General features: G+C 36.9%; 1 protein-coding gene across 3 annotated transcripts in view; it reads right to left on the bottom strand.

Moving 5' to 3' along the window:
• Nucleotides 1-15,149, bottom strand: part of FCHO2 (FCH and mu domain containing endocytic adaptor 2) — a 119,842-nt gene that overhangs the window by 61,995 nt on the left and 42,698 nt on the right. For all 3 annotated transcript variants that reach the window (XR_015552045.1, XM_087430200.1, XM_087430201.1), the window contains 3 exons: nucleotides 14,001-14,099; nucleotides 12,943-13,039; nucleotides 983-1,027 (listed from right to left, as the gene is read on the bottom strand). Coding sequence is in view for 2 of the 3 variants with exons in the window: in XM_087430200.1 (XP_087286326.1) it covers nucleotides 983-1,027; nucleotides 12,943-13,039; nucleotides 14,001-14,099 (241 nt within the window). In the remaining variant the exon portion in view is untranslated. The remainder of the gene's footprint in view (nucleotides 1-982; nucleotides 1,028-12,942; nucleotides 13,040-14,000; nucleotides 14,100-15,149) is intronic.

Consider the following 15,149-nt stretch of genomic DNA (forward strand, 5'->3'; position numbering starts at 1 on the left):
CATGCTGTTAATTGTTGATGGAATTCAGGACTTAAAGCTTAGCTGCTTACTCTTTGAGAACTCACGTACATCGAAGCTAACTTCTCATCTTATAGATGAGGAAACTCAAGGGTATTTTTTGTTTTTTTAATTCAGTGTTATACAACTAGTAAATGCTACCCCCAGGATTAGAATCCAGGTTATCTTAGAATAACATACTTGCTTTCATGCAAAACTAGCTCCCTGAACCATACATCTGTATAGCATGTCATAATAGTTAAAAAATCAAATACATTTTCATTCTCACAAAGCAGGTATTATTATTCACATTTTACTTAAATAATTATTGTTCTCAGTCAAACAGCTAGTATCCATAAAAAGTCTAGGCCCCAGAGCTCCTAACTGCTCCAATAATAACCTTATACACAACAGCAAACCATTTCTCCAAATTCTTACACATGTCTTGGGAAAAATAGAAGATTGCTTTCAAATTATTTCTGGTAGCTTGCAAAGTGAGATATATGAAACATGACAAAAATAGCAGGCATCTCTTGGGAAGGGTTGTGGACCCTTTCTCCAAGTCAAATTTTGAATGATGGTAATATTAATATTCCTGAAATGTTATCAACTGTAGAATAAGAATTATAGATTAATGTGTAGTGATAAGTTTCGTTAAATTTAACAAAAAACATTAAACAGTAAAACAGTAAAATGTTTAAAAGTGGATGTCAATGGAGAAAACAATCTCAATATATATTTGAAAACAAATATATGTTATATTTAATCTTTTAAAATATATATTCTGACACACTAATATTCCTTTGGGCAAACCTACTGTTTATTTCTTAGGTAAAAACTAGTATCTGCAGGGCTTCAAACCACATTCAGATTTTTTACATCACTCCATAGACATGCCAGCACCAATGGAGAGCAGCCCCTCTTTATTTGTTCAATAAACGCAAGACATTAGCTAGTCACCACACATTACAACTAGTCAACTTACCTTCAACTGCACTAGCAGGGTCACATTCTTCAAATTCAATAAGGCCTAAAAAATACATATGTATCAACAACTGCTATTAAAAAACAAAAAAGCTGGTAGAAAACAGTCAGATCAGATCACATTACAATACATCTTTTTAATTGTTTTGAACTGTGTTCTATTGTTACCTGATAGTGTTAATTAAAATAGCGGCACTAATAATTTAAAAAATCAAATAATCCCAACAGTGAAAAAAACTGAGACTAGCCTATTATTATGATCACAATTTAGTGAAAACCCTTTATATATGATACCACAAACCCGGAGACACAGAGACCTAACATGTAGTTTCTGCTTCCAAGGAGCCTGCAGTACAGGTGAGAGAAAACAAGCATAGTAAAAGACAGTTGCTGAATCCTTGGTTGTGCTCACAGAAAGGACGGGGACCAACACAGTAAATACTACTAGAATGTAAGCGTGGGACCTTGTCTGTCTCATCCATCACTGTGAACTGGCAAATAATAGGTCTTCAGCACATATGTGCTGAACAAATAAATGAACTAATTACACATTAGCTAAGTGATGATGCTGGGATTACAATCTGGATCTCTCCAACTGTGTAGTAGATCTGCAGGCAATGGGAACAGTTTTCATGTGAGGTGACACATACACACCCCTGCAAAGGGTCTTACAGGAAAATTAATTTAGCACTGGTATCAGGGATAGACTGTACAGAGGGAGATGATAAAAGGGACATCAGTTGGAAAACAATTAAAATAGCCCTGAAATAACAGGTCTGCTGAGACTAGCCTTAAATGTCATAAAATATAGTATATTCCATTTATGTGAAATACCAAATTATTTAGGTAGTGAAGAGAGTAGCAAAAGCACGAATTACTCTTCTATTGAAATATACCCAAAGCTAAATATCAGACCAAAAAATGATCTTTCATTTTAGCCCTGTTTTATAATATATAAATTTATGCAAGTCCAGCATTTCTGTGAAACAATTTTTAATGCATTTAATGTAATTGGTACAACTGCTATATCAAGAAACACATAAAAACGGAGCTTGAAGTAAAGAGTAGATAACAGGATTTCATTACTGGTTCTTCTGAGACATTGAGCTTAACTATAACTATATGCAAATTCATCATCATTCCATTATGAAAGAAAACCACTGATTAACAAGGCAGATTTCTTTACAAATAGGAGCATTGAAAAATTTTGGCTAAAATGTCCTTCTTGACCTCAAATCTAAGATTTACTTCTTCAGTTCCAGTTTCTATTCAAATAGAGTAGATTGACATTTAGTGATAAGCAGAATACAATAGTCAAAAAAGTGAGTTGATACAAGGTCCTAATCAATTATTTAGCAACATCTTCCTTACTTACTAGGGCATTCTTCGAATATATAACATATGACTAAAAATTATACATATATTCATCACTTTCACCGAAAAAAGCATTAAGGAGTCAGAAAACGGCCCAATTAAAAGTTTAAGAACTTCAAGTCCACTGTGCAAATCCAGAAGCTAAGAATTCATTAAACAAAGGGTAATGAACTTGTTCTTAGAATCCTTTAGATGCCAACGTTAACACATGACAAAGAGATGAGAAATAAAAGAGCAATAAAGGTAAAGAATTTTAGTATGTATATCTGATAATTAGCAACTTTTTACATGGTGCAAAAAATTATGAAGAATGAAACTCTCTACCTAAATTACCAATGGTTTATTATGCATTATCAGCTTTATCACTTACTAATAAAGCTTGAGAGACGACAGCCACCTGTCAAATAAATCTGAGCGTTTACCAAAAAAAAAAGACAACCAGAAATGTGGTTAATCAAAAATTCTCCCCTAGCTAACAGCACATAATTTGCGCCCAGTAACTATTTACAGAATCTCCAATCCTCAGACTATGGGCTTATTCTAGAGAGGGAAAAAAAAAACACCAATGCCAAAAAAAAGCATTATTTACAAATATTTAAAAATATGGTATCTAGAAAGATTCTTACAACATCACCTTAGCAAATATGGTATATACGGTTTTAAGATCTTTGGATGCCTTCATACATGTGAAAATAGTAAAGGCATCCCTCAACTCTATGAAAATCATTCTCTCAAACAGAAGTCTACATTTCTTTCTCACAAAACCTTTTTCCTATCCTATACCAGACATATCTTGATTGCTTTTCTCTTTATCTTTTCTAAACATCCTCTTAAAATTCATTTGAAATGGGAAAATGTCCAATAAAAATATTTAAAATGACATTTTTCAAGTATAAGATGCCAAGTCCTTTCAAATTGTTAACTATATATTAAATATTTTAAACTGAGTACCATCTGCACATAAGCTTTTCTATTAAAGATAGAAATACTAACAGTTTCTGGTATAATAAAACTAAACATACCCTTTTTTAAAAAAAAACATTAAATCATGCATGAAAAAGATTCTCTTTTTCAAGTGGCATATACGCTCCACATGCTGCTTCACATGGTAAGGCGTTGCGTGCCTGGCTCAGTGCCAGTTGACAGCTCAGCTGGATACTGATGCACATTCCGAACCCTCTTTGCAGCATGTCACTTCTGAACTGTTTCACAAGTAGAAAGTTTATTCAGCATCTCCCTCCAGTGCAGTCCAGTGCCCATCGTTCTGCTATTTAATCATAAGACAAGTTACTTTTTTTGACAGTACCAAAGCCAGAGTGAGAGTCAGAAAGAATAGTTTGCTACAACTGGAATTTCAACTGTTTTAGGCTCAATTAATTCTGTTGTCAAAATAAATAACTGCTCTTAGCGCTCAGATTTTATGCTGGGCAACAAGGGCAACTTAGTTTGTATAAAAGCAGATAAGACCATTCTGGCTCTGTCTCGCGATGCTCTTTCACACAGTGTCTAAAAACGCCATCATGAGTTCAACTAAAGGCAGAAGAAATTAAAGGCAGACCCCCATGAGGCCAATGATCCAAAGCAAAACAGTTCTTACATATGATGCTTTAACCATCAGTAGGAATAAATTATTGCACACACAAAAAAAGAAAGTCAACAACCTAAAGAATTCATCCAAATCTAATTTGGATCAAAACTTTTAAGAAATGTTACAGGAGGAAAGACGATTTATTTAACTGTAATCTTCAATCACTATAAGTATTTTGTGGAATGAGGTAGAGTATTAAATACTCTAATATTTAATATTTAATAGTCCCCATTGTTTTGGAATCAATTCTAAATCTCAGGCCACCAACAGGGCAAATCTACAACTTTGTCTAATTAAAAACTGGCCTCAATGGCCCCATTGCATAGTGGTTAGGTTCAGCACACTCCGCTTCAACGGCCCGGGTTCGCAGGTTCGAATCCTGGGCGGCGGACCTAAACCATTTATCAGCCACACTGTGGCTGCAACCCACGTACAAAACAGAGGAAGACTGCCACAGATGTAAGCTCAGAGCAAAGCTTCCTCAGCAAATAAAAAAAAAAGGAGGAAGATTGGCAATGGATGTTAGCTCAGGGCGAGTCTTTCTCATCAAAAAAAAAAAAAAAACTGCCCTCAAAACTCAAATAAGAAGTCTGGGCTACCCGAATTGAGCATATTTCTGCATATGCCCAACTGAAACCACGTGGTTCTAATTAGAAGCCAAAGTAAAACATACAAACATGCCCAGACCCCAAAGTCTAATAAAAAGAATGATGATGATGGGGGCTGGGGGTAGAGGCAGGAGGGAGGAAGAGAGAGAGGTGCGTGTGTGACTCATAACACTGGGAGTCAATGACTACATTTTCCAGCTTGCTCCTGGGCCTCTGGAACGCAACACAGCCACATTCCTAGGGGCCTGGGACAATGAACTAGGCAAGCTGGCATGAAAAAGAGCACCAAACTCCAGCTCATGGTGGCGTGCAAAGGGCATGGAGGCTCCAGCTCTGCTGTTGCCACTTGCTGGCTGATTATCTTGGACTAGTTACTTACTTTTTTTGAACCTAGGTCATATCATTTTTATGAATGATGTGGAAGATAACAATAATACCTTCTGCCATACTTGCTTTCTCTTTCTCTCTGTACACATACGCATACATACACATGGTCTTTTTCTTTTTTTGCTTGCTAAATCATTTGAAAGTAAGCTGCAACATCAATGCCACTTCACTTCAGGAGTATTTCTTTTGATAAAGGGCTTGCAGAATTGCCTCAATCCAGTGGTTCCAAATCCCAACTCCTAGTTGAATGTCCTAGTGCAAAGCCTCATGCATCAGAATCGCCTGGAGCGCTTGTTAAACCACAAATTGCTGGGCCCCACTCCCAGAGTATCCTACTGGGGAGGTGTGGGTTGGTGCTCAGGAATTTGCATTTTCTTGGGTAGCAAGGACCCACCCTAGACCAATGAAATCAGAATTTCTGGGATAGTACACTGTCTGTACACTGAAAAAAAAAAAAGAAAAGAAGAGAAATGAAATGAAAAGGAAAGGGAAAACAACTTCCAGGAATGATTCCCACATGTACCCAAGGCTTAGAACCAGTGATGAGGCAAACTTAGGAACCATGGTCTTAAATGAAAGGAACAAGATTTTAACCATGAAACTTCAGCACTATAAAACCTTCCAAATTTTCATCTAGTTCTCCAAACACAGAAGCTTAGCACTGAAATATAATCTCCTCCTGTATCCAAAATCTGACACTGCCTCCATCCCCCTAGACTGAGTCATGTCTTCACCCTCTGTGATCCTGACAAAACTTGGGCAACTATACCCAGCTCACAATAACCTCTCCTCTCTGGAACTCCCCCCTCTCCACAAGTGGTGCAGAAGACATGTTTATACCACATGACCGGGTCTCCCTGACCCAATTACCCGGACCAGATTCTTTCTCCTAGAAATTTGGAAAGGGACAAAAACCTGGGTTACTTCTGAGCTGTAGCTGCAATTAAAAAACAAGCAAAAATACATACAAATTACTTGGAGGTCACCTATGTCACGTGCCAGGAAAAGCAAAGAAAGCCATTCTACATGGAAAAAAATAAAGCTGTAGAAATGCAGAGCTCGAAGGAAGGAAAAGTGATTCCTAGTGTTCCTCAGGTTTGAGTTTCCTTCTGCAGCCCAGCCAGAGTCCTGATTTTGGATCCTTGGGATACCTCAGTTTCTTTCTAATAAATTTCCTTTTAAGTTCAAATTGCCTTCAGTTAGCTTCTTTCACATACTGCAAAAATAACTAAAACCCTGTCCTTGTAATTATGCACACACAGAAACTGTAATCAGCTTACTTTATTTTTTCACTTCTATTTTATTGCCAGTGTTTATACATTTAACATTTTTAATGGCTAATTCAAATTAATGAACTAAGCTTTCCTTAAACAGTCTGCTCAAAACAGTTTAATTTGTACTTCACAATTCAGAACTATAATTATGGGGATCAGTTACCGTGCTGTGATATGACTGCACACGTAGCTGGTGCAGGACGCAGATTAAATGATTTCTGAACCCAAGAAGAGCAGCAGAATCAGCATTTGAAAAAGCTTATGTGGTGTTACAAGTTAACAATTCTAATGGATTGGGACATACATGCTACTATATTACACAAGAAATGTATTCTCTAACACGAGGTAGGCAAGCGTTTTCTGTAGAGTCAGACAGGAAATATTTTCGACTCTGGGGGCCATAGGTCTGTCACAACTACTGACCTCTGCTGTCGCAGTGCAAAGCAGCCACAGATGATACATAAACAAGGAAGTGCGCTCTGTTCAAAATAACTTTTATGGACACTGAAATCTGAAGTTTATAATTTTATGTATCACAAAATACTACACTTCTTTTGATTTTTTTCTCTGATCATTTAAAAATGTAAATCCATTCTTTGCTTGTAGGCCTCACAAAAATAGGCAGAGCTAAATTTGGCTCAATGGCCACAGTTTGCTGACTCCTGCTCTAAAAGATATAAAAGAGAATCATTACCAGGTGGCGTCTACATGCCACAGGGCAGAGTTCAGGGCCTCCGCCCTAGGTGGGTGGGACAAAACAGGTGAGGTGTCCTCCCTCACAGAGCAGAGCTTTTCTCTTTAATTTTCTTTAAGGGCTCTCCTCTTCTCCTCCCCTATTTGTGCTAATCCACCTTATCCTCTTGCCTACTCACTGTCCATTCTTCTTTCCTCTTTCTCTGGTCATTCTCCCTTGCTATCCAATAGAAAAACCAGGTAATCTCGGTGCATCTGGTGTGATCTGTGGATCTTTGGCTCTTCTTAGCTATTTTTAGTTTTGTTGTCTACATGAGGGTTCGTTTCTCTGACTTAAAAAAACCCTTCAGTGGGGAGTGGCAGAAGGCTCTGTTTATAGGTTTGACATTATTCCAAATCCTTGAGGGGTCTGGAAAGATTATCACTAGCTTTTATTTTTTTCAATTGTTTGCTTTACCCTATACTTGAAAATAATACACCTAATGTAGAAGCTAAAATACTCTAAATATCTAAACTAATCAATTAATTTCATTTAGGCAGTGTGACCACAAGAATCTCATTTTTGTCCTTTTCTTTGTGGCTGATTGTTTATGTTCACGTTTCTCAGGCTTTTTCTATTTGTATCTTTAAATACAGTCCCTGGAAGTCCTCAAATGGAAGCTATAAACCTATATTATTATATAATGAAATACAGATAAGCTTTCCAACAAAATCTTTTATTTAAACATATTACACACTAGCCTACCAACTTAAGTTATTTATCCTTTTGTTTCTTATAAATGGAAACTTGCTTTACTTTCATGAATTATAAATAGCATACAGTAAAATTAGCAGCATGACTGTAAAACAGAAAACTTCAAAAATATGGATTTTAATCTCCTTCGGCAACTGAAGTATATGAGAATGGGTAGGAATACTAGGATAATGTCATTAGAACATAAAAAGATACTCAAAATTAGAAAACACCTGTTTATTCATGATCCTTTCAGACCACAGGTGCTTTGATATTCAAAGCATCCACTTACAGTGACTCAAATTCCAGAAGAGCCAGGCAGTACTACGCTTAAAAAGCACTGACAAAAACAATATGAAGTTTCTCAAAAAAATAAAAATAGAACTACCATATGATCCAGCAATCCCACTTCTGGGTACTTATCTGAAGGAAATGAAATCACTCTCTCGAAAAGATATCTGCATCCCCATGTTCTTTGCAGCATTATTTACAAAAGTCAAGACATGAAAACAACCTAAGTGTCTACTGACAGATGAATGGATAAAGAAAATGTGGTGGGGGCCGGCCCGGTGGCATAGTGGTTAAGTTCGGGCGCTCTGCTTTGGCGGCCCAGGGTTTGAGGGTTTGAATCCTGGGCACAGACCTATGCACCGCTCATCAAGCCATGCTGTGGTGGCATCCCACATACAAAATAAAGGAAGATGGGCACAGATGTTAGCTCAGGGCTAATCTTCTTCAGCAAAAAAAAAAAAAAAAAAAAAGAGGAAGATTGGCAACAGATGTTAGCTCAGGGTCAATCTTCCTCACACACACACAAAATGTGGTGTGTATATACATATGTGCATATATATACACACACAACAAAATATTATTCAGCCATAAAAAAGAAGGAAATCCTGCCATTTGAGACAACACAGATGGACTCTGAGGTTATTATGCTAAGTGAAATAACTTAGAGAAAGACAAATACTGTATGATCTCACTCATATGTAGAATCTAAAAAAAACCAAACTCACAGATACAGAGAGCAGATTGGTGGTTGCCAGAGGCAAGGGGGTGGGAGTAGGGTGAGTGAAATAGGTGAAGGTGGTCAAAACCCACAATCTTCCCGTTATAAGATAAACAAGTCCTGGAGATGCAATGTACAGCCTGCTGACTATAGTTAACAACACTGTATGATATATTTGAGAGCTGCTAAGAGAATAGTTCTTAAAAGTTCTCATCACAAGAAAAAAAACTGTAACTATGTATGGGGATGGAGGTTAACTAAACTTACTTTGGTAATCATTTTGCAATATAAACATATATGAAATCATTACATTGCACACCCGAAACTGGTACACTGTTGTATGTTAATCATATCTCAGTAAAAAAAGTAATGACGAAAAAAGTCACTACATATAATAAGTAGTATAAAATAGTCTCAATCAATAGGGAAAAAATGTTAATACTCTCAAAGTGTTTGATTTACACAGAAGAATTGGAGACATAAAGTTAGAGGTTCTATCTTCCAACAGATAACTGACTAAAGAAAACAGTCATTTTTCAGCACAAGAGACATAAACTTTTAGGTATACAAAGTTTTTAAAGAACTGGGCCTCCTGTTTTCTTTTTGAAATGTATAGCCCATAGAACTGAAACTAGTTGGGGAAAGAACTCATCCACCAGAGGGGGCCCTTACAAAACAGGAATAAAAAATGTTACCAGCAATCAATAGTATACACAATTGAGGGTTAGAATACATGTTACAAAACAAAATCCTTTGAGTCCAGGAATTCCATACAATCACACACAAAATTTTCATCATTGCAATGAGCCCCCAAACTCATTTGTTCAGGTACCCATAAGCTGGACAAATATATATAAAAGAACTGTAGCTAGCCAGCCACAGCAAGTCAACTAGAGAAGCACTATTGATCCCTTCCATTCCACCCACACTTCACTCCTTTTTTGTTGTGAGGAAGACTGGCTCTGAGCTAACATCCATTGCCAATCCTGTTCTTTTTGCTGAGGAAGATTATCCCTGAGCTAACATCTGTGCCCATCTTCCTCTATTTTGTATGTAGGATGCCGCCACAGCATGGCTTGATGAGTGGTGCACAGGTCCACACCCAGGATCCGAACCTGTGAATCCTGGGCTACCAAAGCGGAGCGCACAAACTCAACCACTATGCCACCAGGCCAGCCTCCTTTTTTTTTAAAATTAGTTCTAGGACCACTTTCTTTTGAAAGTCAGTCGCCTATATACACAATGTCAACAGTCATCCTGAAACAATCACCTAATTCTGAGTTTAGTGACGCTAGGAAAGCCCACGTCATCACCATTCTTGGCCCCCTCTTACCACGTAGCTACAGGAATTTCTACATGTCTTAGTACATCTTGAGGCCAGTAAATTTAAATTTATAAAGAAACAATATCCAGTAATAGCTACCTATTAATCAGGAATGTATTGATTTTTGAAAATAACATTTACCAAGTACTCAGTAAATGCTACATTATCTCACGCAAACTTCACAACAACCCCATGAGGTAGGTACTATTATTATCCCCACTTTACAGAGGACAGCATTGAGGCTTAAAGGTCTCACTGCTGGTGAAGAGTACACCACAAACTACAGGGCTAACTACTGTGCTGTACCACAGGTAAGAAAATAATGGAAATTTTTGTTGAGAAAATTGTAGATTCACATACAGTTGTAAAAAAAAAAAAAAAAAAATACAGGGAGATTCATTGTACACTTTGCCCAGTTTCCTACAATGATAACATTTTACAAAACTACAACATAATGTCACAAACAGGATACTGTTAATGATATAATCTCCCAATCTTATTCAGAGTTCTGTCTAAGGCATTTTTAACCAGCCAATACATCTTTGCTTTTATTCTATCAACACTTCTAAATGGTCTACATAAAATTCTATTTGTTCCCCAATTGTTTTTACCTCTCTTAACTGGTCTTCACTTACAATTTAATCTCTGCACAAGGAGTTTTAGGGTTTCACACTATTCTGTAGTTATGTATCTCATATACAGTTATCTCATATACAGTCCATATCTCATATATAGTCATACATATATGTATCTCATATATATTATATATGTCATTCTCCCTCTATATATAAACTTACTTAGTTCTATTCTAATTTCTCCAAAGCACAGGCCTTGAGGTCAAGAATCCTAGAATTTAATCCCAGCTCTGCCATGTACTACGCTTAGGCAAATCATTTAACCTCTCGACACTTCCCTCCTCTGTAAAATGGGAATAATAGTACCTATTTCAAAGAGTTGCTGAAGGTCAAAGTTTGCTTGCAAAGTGGTTGGCACAGTACATGACACAGAGTAAGGGCTCACTAAACTTTAACGATAATTATTTACTATTTCCCCACCAAGACTCTTCTAACAGCAAATCCATCCATTCCAACCTCCTTAAACATTCTAACCTTACCATTGTATGCCCATTTGCTCATTCATTCAACAAAAACGTGCTGTTTACACATAAAGAAGATAGATGAATCAAATACAGAACTGTTCTTCCCAAGTGTACAATTATTAAAATTTAAGGTAGACAGCAAGAGTGCCAAACAAAAGTACAGTTAAAGTTCTCCAGCACTTTTGATGGAGGAAGTAACACATGACCTGGTCTTTCAGAGTTTAGTCATTCAACAAATAAATAGGAAGCTGTGGGGTTGGAAAGGAGTGGGATATAGCATTTTCTAGAGTAAGGACATAAGGGCGACTAAGGTACCAAGGGAAAAAGGGGCACGTATGGGAAAGAGCAAGCAGTTCAGGTTGGCTGCAGTGAAGGGTACTAGAAAAGGAATAATGGGGAGTAAGGCTGAAGACTGGTCAGGGCCAGATGCTGAAAGGCCAGCATCTAAATGTCATTCTGTCTATAATGAAAAGTCAAGAATTTATGAGTAGAGCAGTTGTAAGTTCATAATTGTATAGTCAAAACACGAACATGCTTTAAACACGTAAAATGGATGAGAGAAGAAATGCCTATTACACCAGGATTTAGAAACCTCTGCTGCAATTAGTTAGGTAGGCAGAGAAAGCATGGAAAAAAGGTGTGAAGGGAAAAACACTAACATAATTGAATCAGTACAATTTGAAATTTAATGAAATGTGGGAAGAAGGAAGAGAAGGTGACTGAGGTTTCAAGCCTTAGTTCTGTGAACTGCACTGAAGAAAAACGGTTCCCAGACTTTTCTACAAGTCACTTATCCATTTGCTCAATTCCAAACCATATTTTAACTTCTTTACTGGACTGAATTAATTTACAGAGTGAAACAAATATCTTGCAAGAACAAGGTATAGTAACTAATAAATAGAGTTAAGAAATCTGGAAGACTCTAAGAATGCTGAGCAGGAGAAGGGAACAGGCTACTTTAACATCTGACATATCATGACATGCTTATCAAAAATGAGATTCAGGGGCAGGCCCCGTGGCTTAGCGGTTAAGTGTGCGCGCTCCGCTGCTGGCGGCCCGGGTTGGGATCCCAGACGCGCACCGACGCACCGCTTCTCCGGCCATGCTGAGGCCGCGTCCCACATACAGCAACTAGAAGGATGTGCAACTATGACATACAACTATCTACTGGGGCTTTGGGGGGAAAAAAAAAAGGAGGAGGATTGGCAATAGATGTTAGCTCAGAGCCGGTCTTCCTCAGCAAAAAGAGGAGGATTAGCATGGATGTGAGCTCAGGGCTATCTTCCTCACAAAAAAATAAATAAATAAAACTTAAAAAAAAAAAAAAAGAGAGAGACATTCAGGACACCTATCAGCATTTGTTCATAAAACAGGAATCAGGACTCCTGTATTCATCTGCTCACTGGTATATCCCGTGTCTAAAACAGTGCCTGGAATACTGTTAGCACTCAATAAATGTATCTGTTGAATACATATCTGAATGAGAAAAGGAAAAGGTTACTGAATTTTAAGAAAGGTTCTCCATTGGCCTCAATGCTCCAAACGCTCAACATTCTCTCCCACTCTTTCTCTTATTAAAATGGCCTTCTGTTGCTAACTCTACTTTCAAAAATATAAAGAAACTGTGATATATGAATTTAGTAAAAGTTATAATAATCATTTTAAGAACTACTAAATTATTAACCACTAAAGGTCAAAACAAAAATCTTAATTTAATACATCATCAGACACTAAGTAAATGATACCTGAGATTTTACACAGATTTTTAAGTATCTCCCAAGTTCCATTCTGCAGTTCTGGGATTTAAAGGCAAACACATTTGCCACGGGAGTGAAACGTGAACAAGTTCCCGTGCAGAGTTTATCATCTTACCAGGTCTTTCCTTCCCAGTGCCTTTTGACTCAGCAAATTTTTGTATCAAGCTTTCAACTGTAGTGTTAGTCATGTTATTTATAAATTCTTCATGGACCTATTAAAATGAGATAAAGATAAATTTTTTTCTTTTCCCATAAATATTCTTACTGTATTTTGGACAACACCTCCACAAAGCAATTAAAATTCATTACACAAAAATATGTATTTTTTGACCCAGAGCCTTTGAGAACTTTCATTTACCTAAGATGCTCTGTTACCTAACTTACAGTGTTAGCAGACGTGTGGGTACCAACCACTGCTTACACGAACCCCTTAAGATATGGCCTCACAGCCTTAGAAATCAAGGCAGTTTCCTGTTACCATCTTTGAGTGTTTTAGAGACATAATTCTTATGATAAATAAAACTCATATGGACAATGACAATAGTTTTAGATCTTTAATAATAAAGAATAACTGACTTCATCTTACTCTACTGTATTTCTTTTTTTTTTTGCTGCTGAGGAAGATTCACCCTGAGCTAACATCTGCTGCCAATCTTCCTCTTATTGTATGTGAGCCGCCACCACAGCATGGCCACAGATTAGTGGTGTAGGTCCGCGCCCGGGGAACTGAACCCAGGCTGCCAAAGCCGAGGGCACCGAACTTAACCACTAGGTCACCAGGGCTGGCCCTCTACCGTATTTCAATATACTCCAAATTGTCACCATTAAACATTTTTCATATTTTTGCAAAATTTCTAAGCACAAGTTCCATAACTTACTGAAGCTGCTGTTCTAAATTTTAAGATAGTAAAACTTCAAAAAAAAAATTCAAAAATTGGTAACCAGAATTTTAATGTAAAGAGGACTGAGCATAGTTAATTTTAAAAATTAATTTGAATTATCATCCTTGGTGGTCAAACAAACAAAAATCCAGTCTATTTTATATTTAACACATGTAAATACATATTCTTTATCCAAAATAATTCAGTATCATGTTATGAGTTTTGGATTTTTAAAGAGTCACAAATTAACATAAAATTTTCATGAATCAGTTCAACAAAAGTAAACACTCACCTGACCTATTTGCAAATGAATTTCCTTTATAGCATTTGACAGGGATCCTATAATTTCCTTTATGTGAATGAGATGAGTTTGTTCAATATCTTGAAATTTCTGGGTAGCAAATATAGAAAGTTACATATATATAAAAATATATATATCTACACACAATATACAACATATATTCTGAAATCAAAAGACCTTTTATAAGTCATCTCAAAACAGCTCACCAAATTTACAAGTTATCATTATTATGTAATGTTTAACACTGCTTCTAGACACATGAGTCTAGTAAATATACTGAAACATATAGCATTGAGAAAAGCTAACTTTTTGTTATGCCATTTCTCAGGCGAATATGCACTTTTTCAGACTCTGAAGATACCACAAATTAAAATCTGTAATCATGGTCAGAAAACTACAAGGAGACCCAGAAGAGAATAGTGCCACAAAAGCCAAAGGAGAAGTGTTTCCAAAACTGAAGAACAATTAGTTGGCAGAGCAAAAATTACAGTTTACTTCTGAGGACTTATCGAGCCCATAGACTCTCAAAATGTCTTTCCAATTCTTGAACTGTTAATACACAGTCTCCAAAAGAGGTAGTCTGTGGTCAAAGAAGTTTAGGAAAGCCTGCACACTCTCTTTAGCAGTTCTCAACTGCAGGCAGGGTGCACCAGATCCCTGGGGGTGTTTTCAAACCACAGAATACAGAGACCCTCCACTACTACCTGGGGGAAGGGGTAGGAGGAGGTGAGAATGTTGTTTGGAAAAAAAGTCCCAGGTTATTTTGATATTTATCCCCAGGAAGAAAACCACTGATAGACTTGGCTTCACAATAAACATATTAACAACTCTCAGAAATATGGAAATAACAAAACTTGTCTCACTCCGCATAACTCAATGTTTTCCAAATTTCTTCTAACGCACAACCCTTTTGGTTTTTCTTCTTCTCTGAGTATCTATGAATATCTCACAGAACAAAAATATTCCTCAAAACAGGATTTGGGAAATGCTGAACTAGCCATTTTCAAACAAAATACATTTGTCATTTCCACTGCACAAACCTGATTACCCATTTTGTTGCCAAACTAAATCAGTTCTAAGGAATAGGCCTAAACGCCTTGTTATTTTTCTCTGGTTAATTTATCAAACTAAATTCCTTCA

The sequence above is a fragment of the Ceratotherium simum genome, chromosome 4, assembly GCF_057802395.1.
Source record: "Ceratotherium simum simum isolate JZ-2026a chromosome 4, ASM5780239v1, whole genome shotgun sequence".
Lineage (NCBI taxonomy): Eukaryota > Metazoa > Chordata > Mammalia > Perissodactyla > Rhinocerotidae > Ceratotherium > Ceratotherium simum.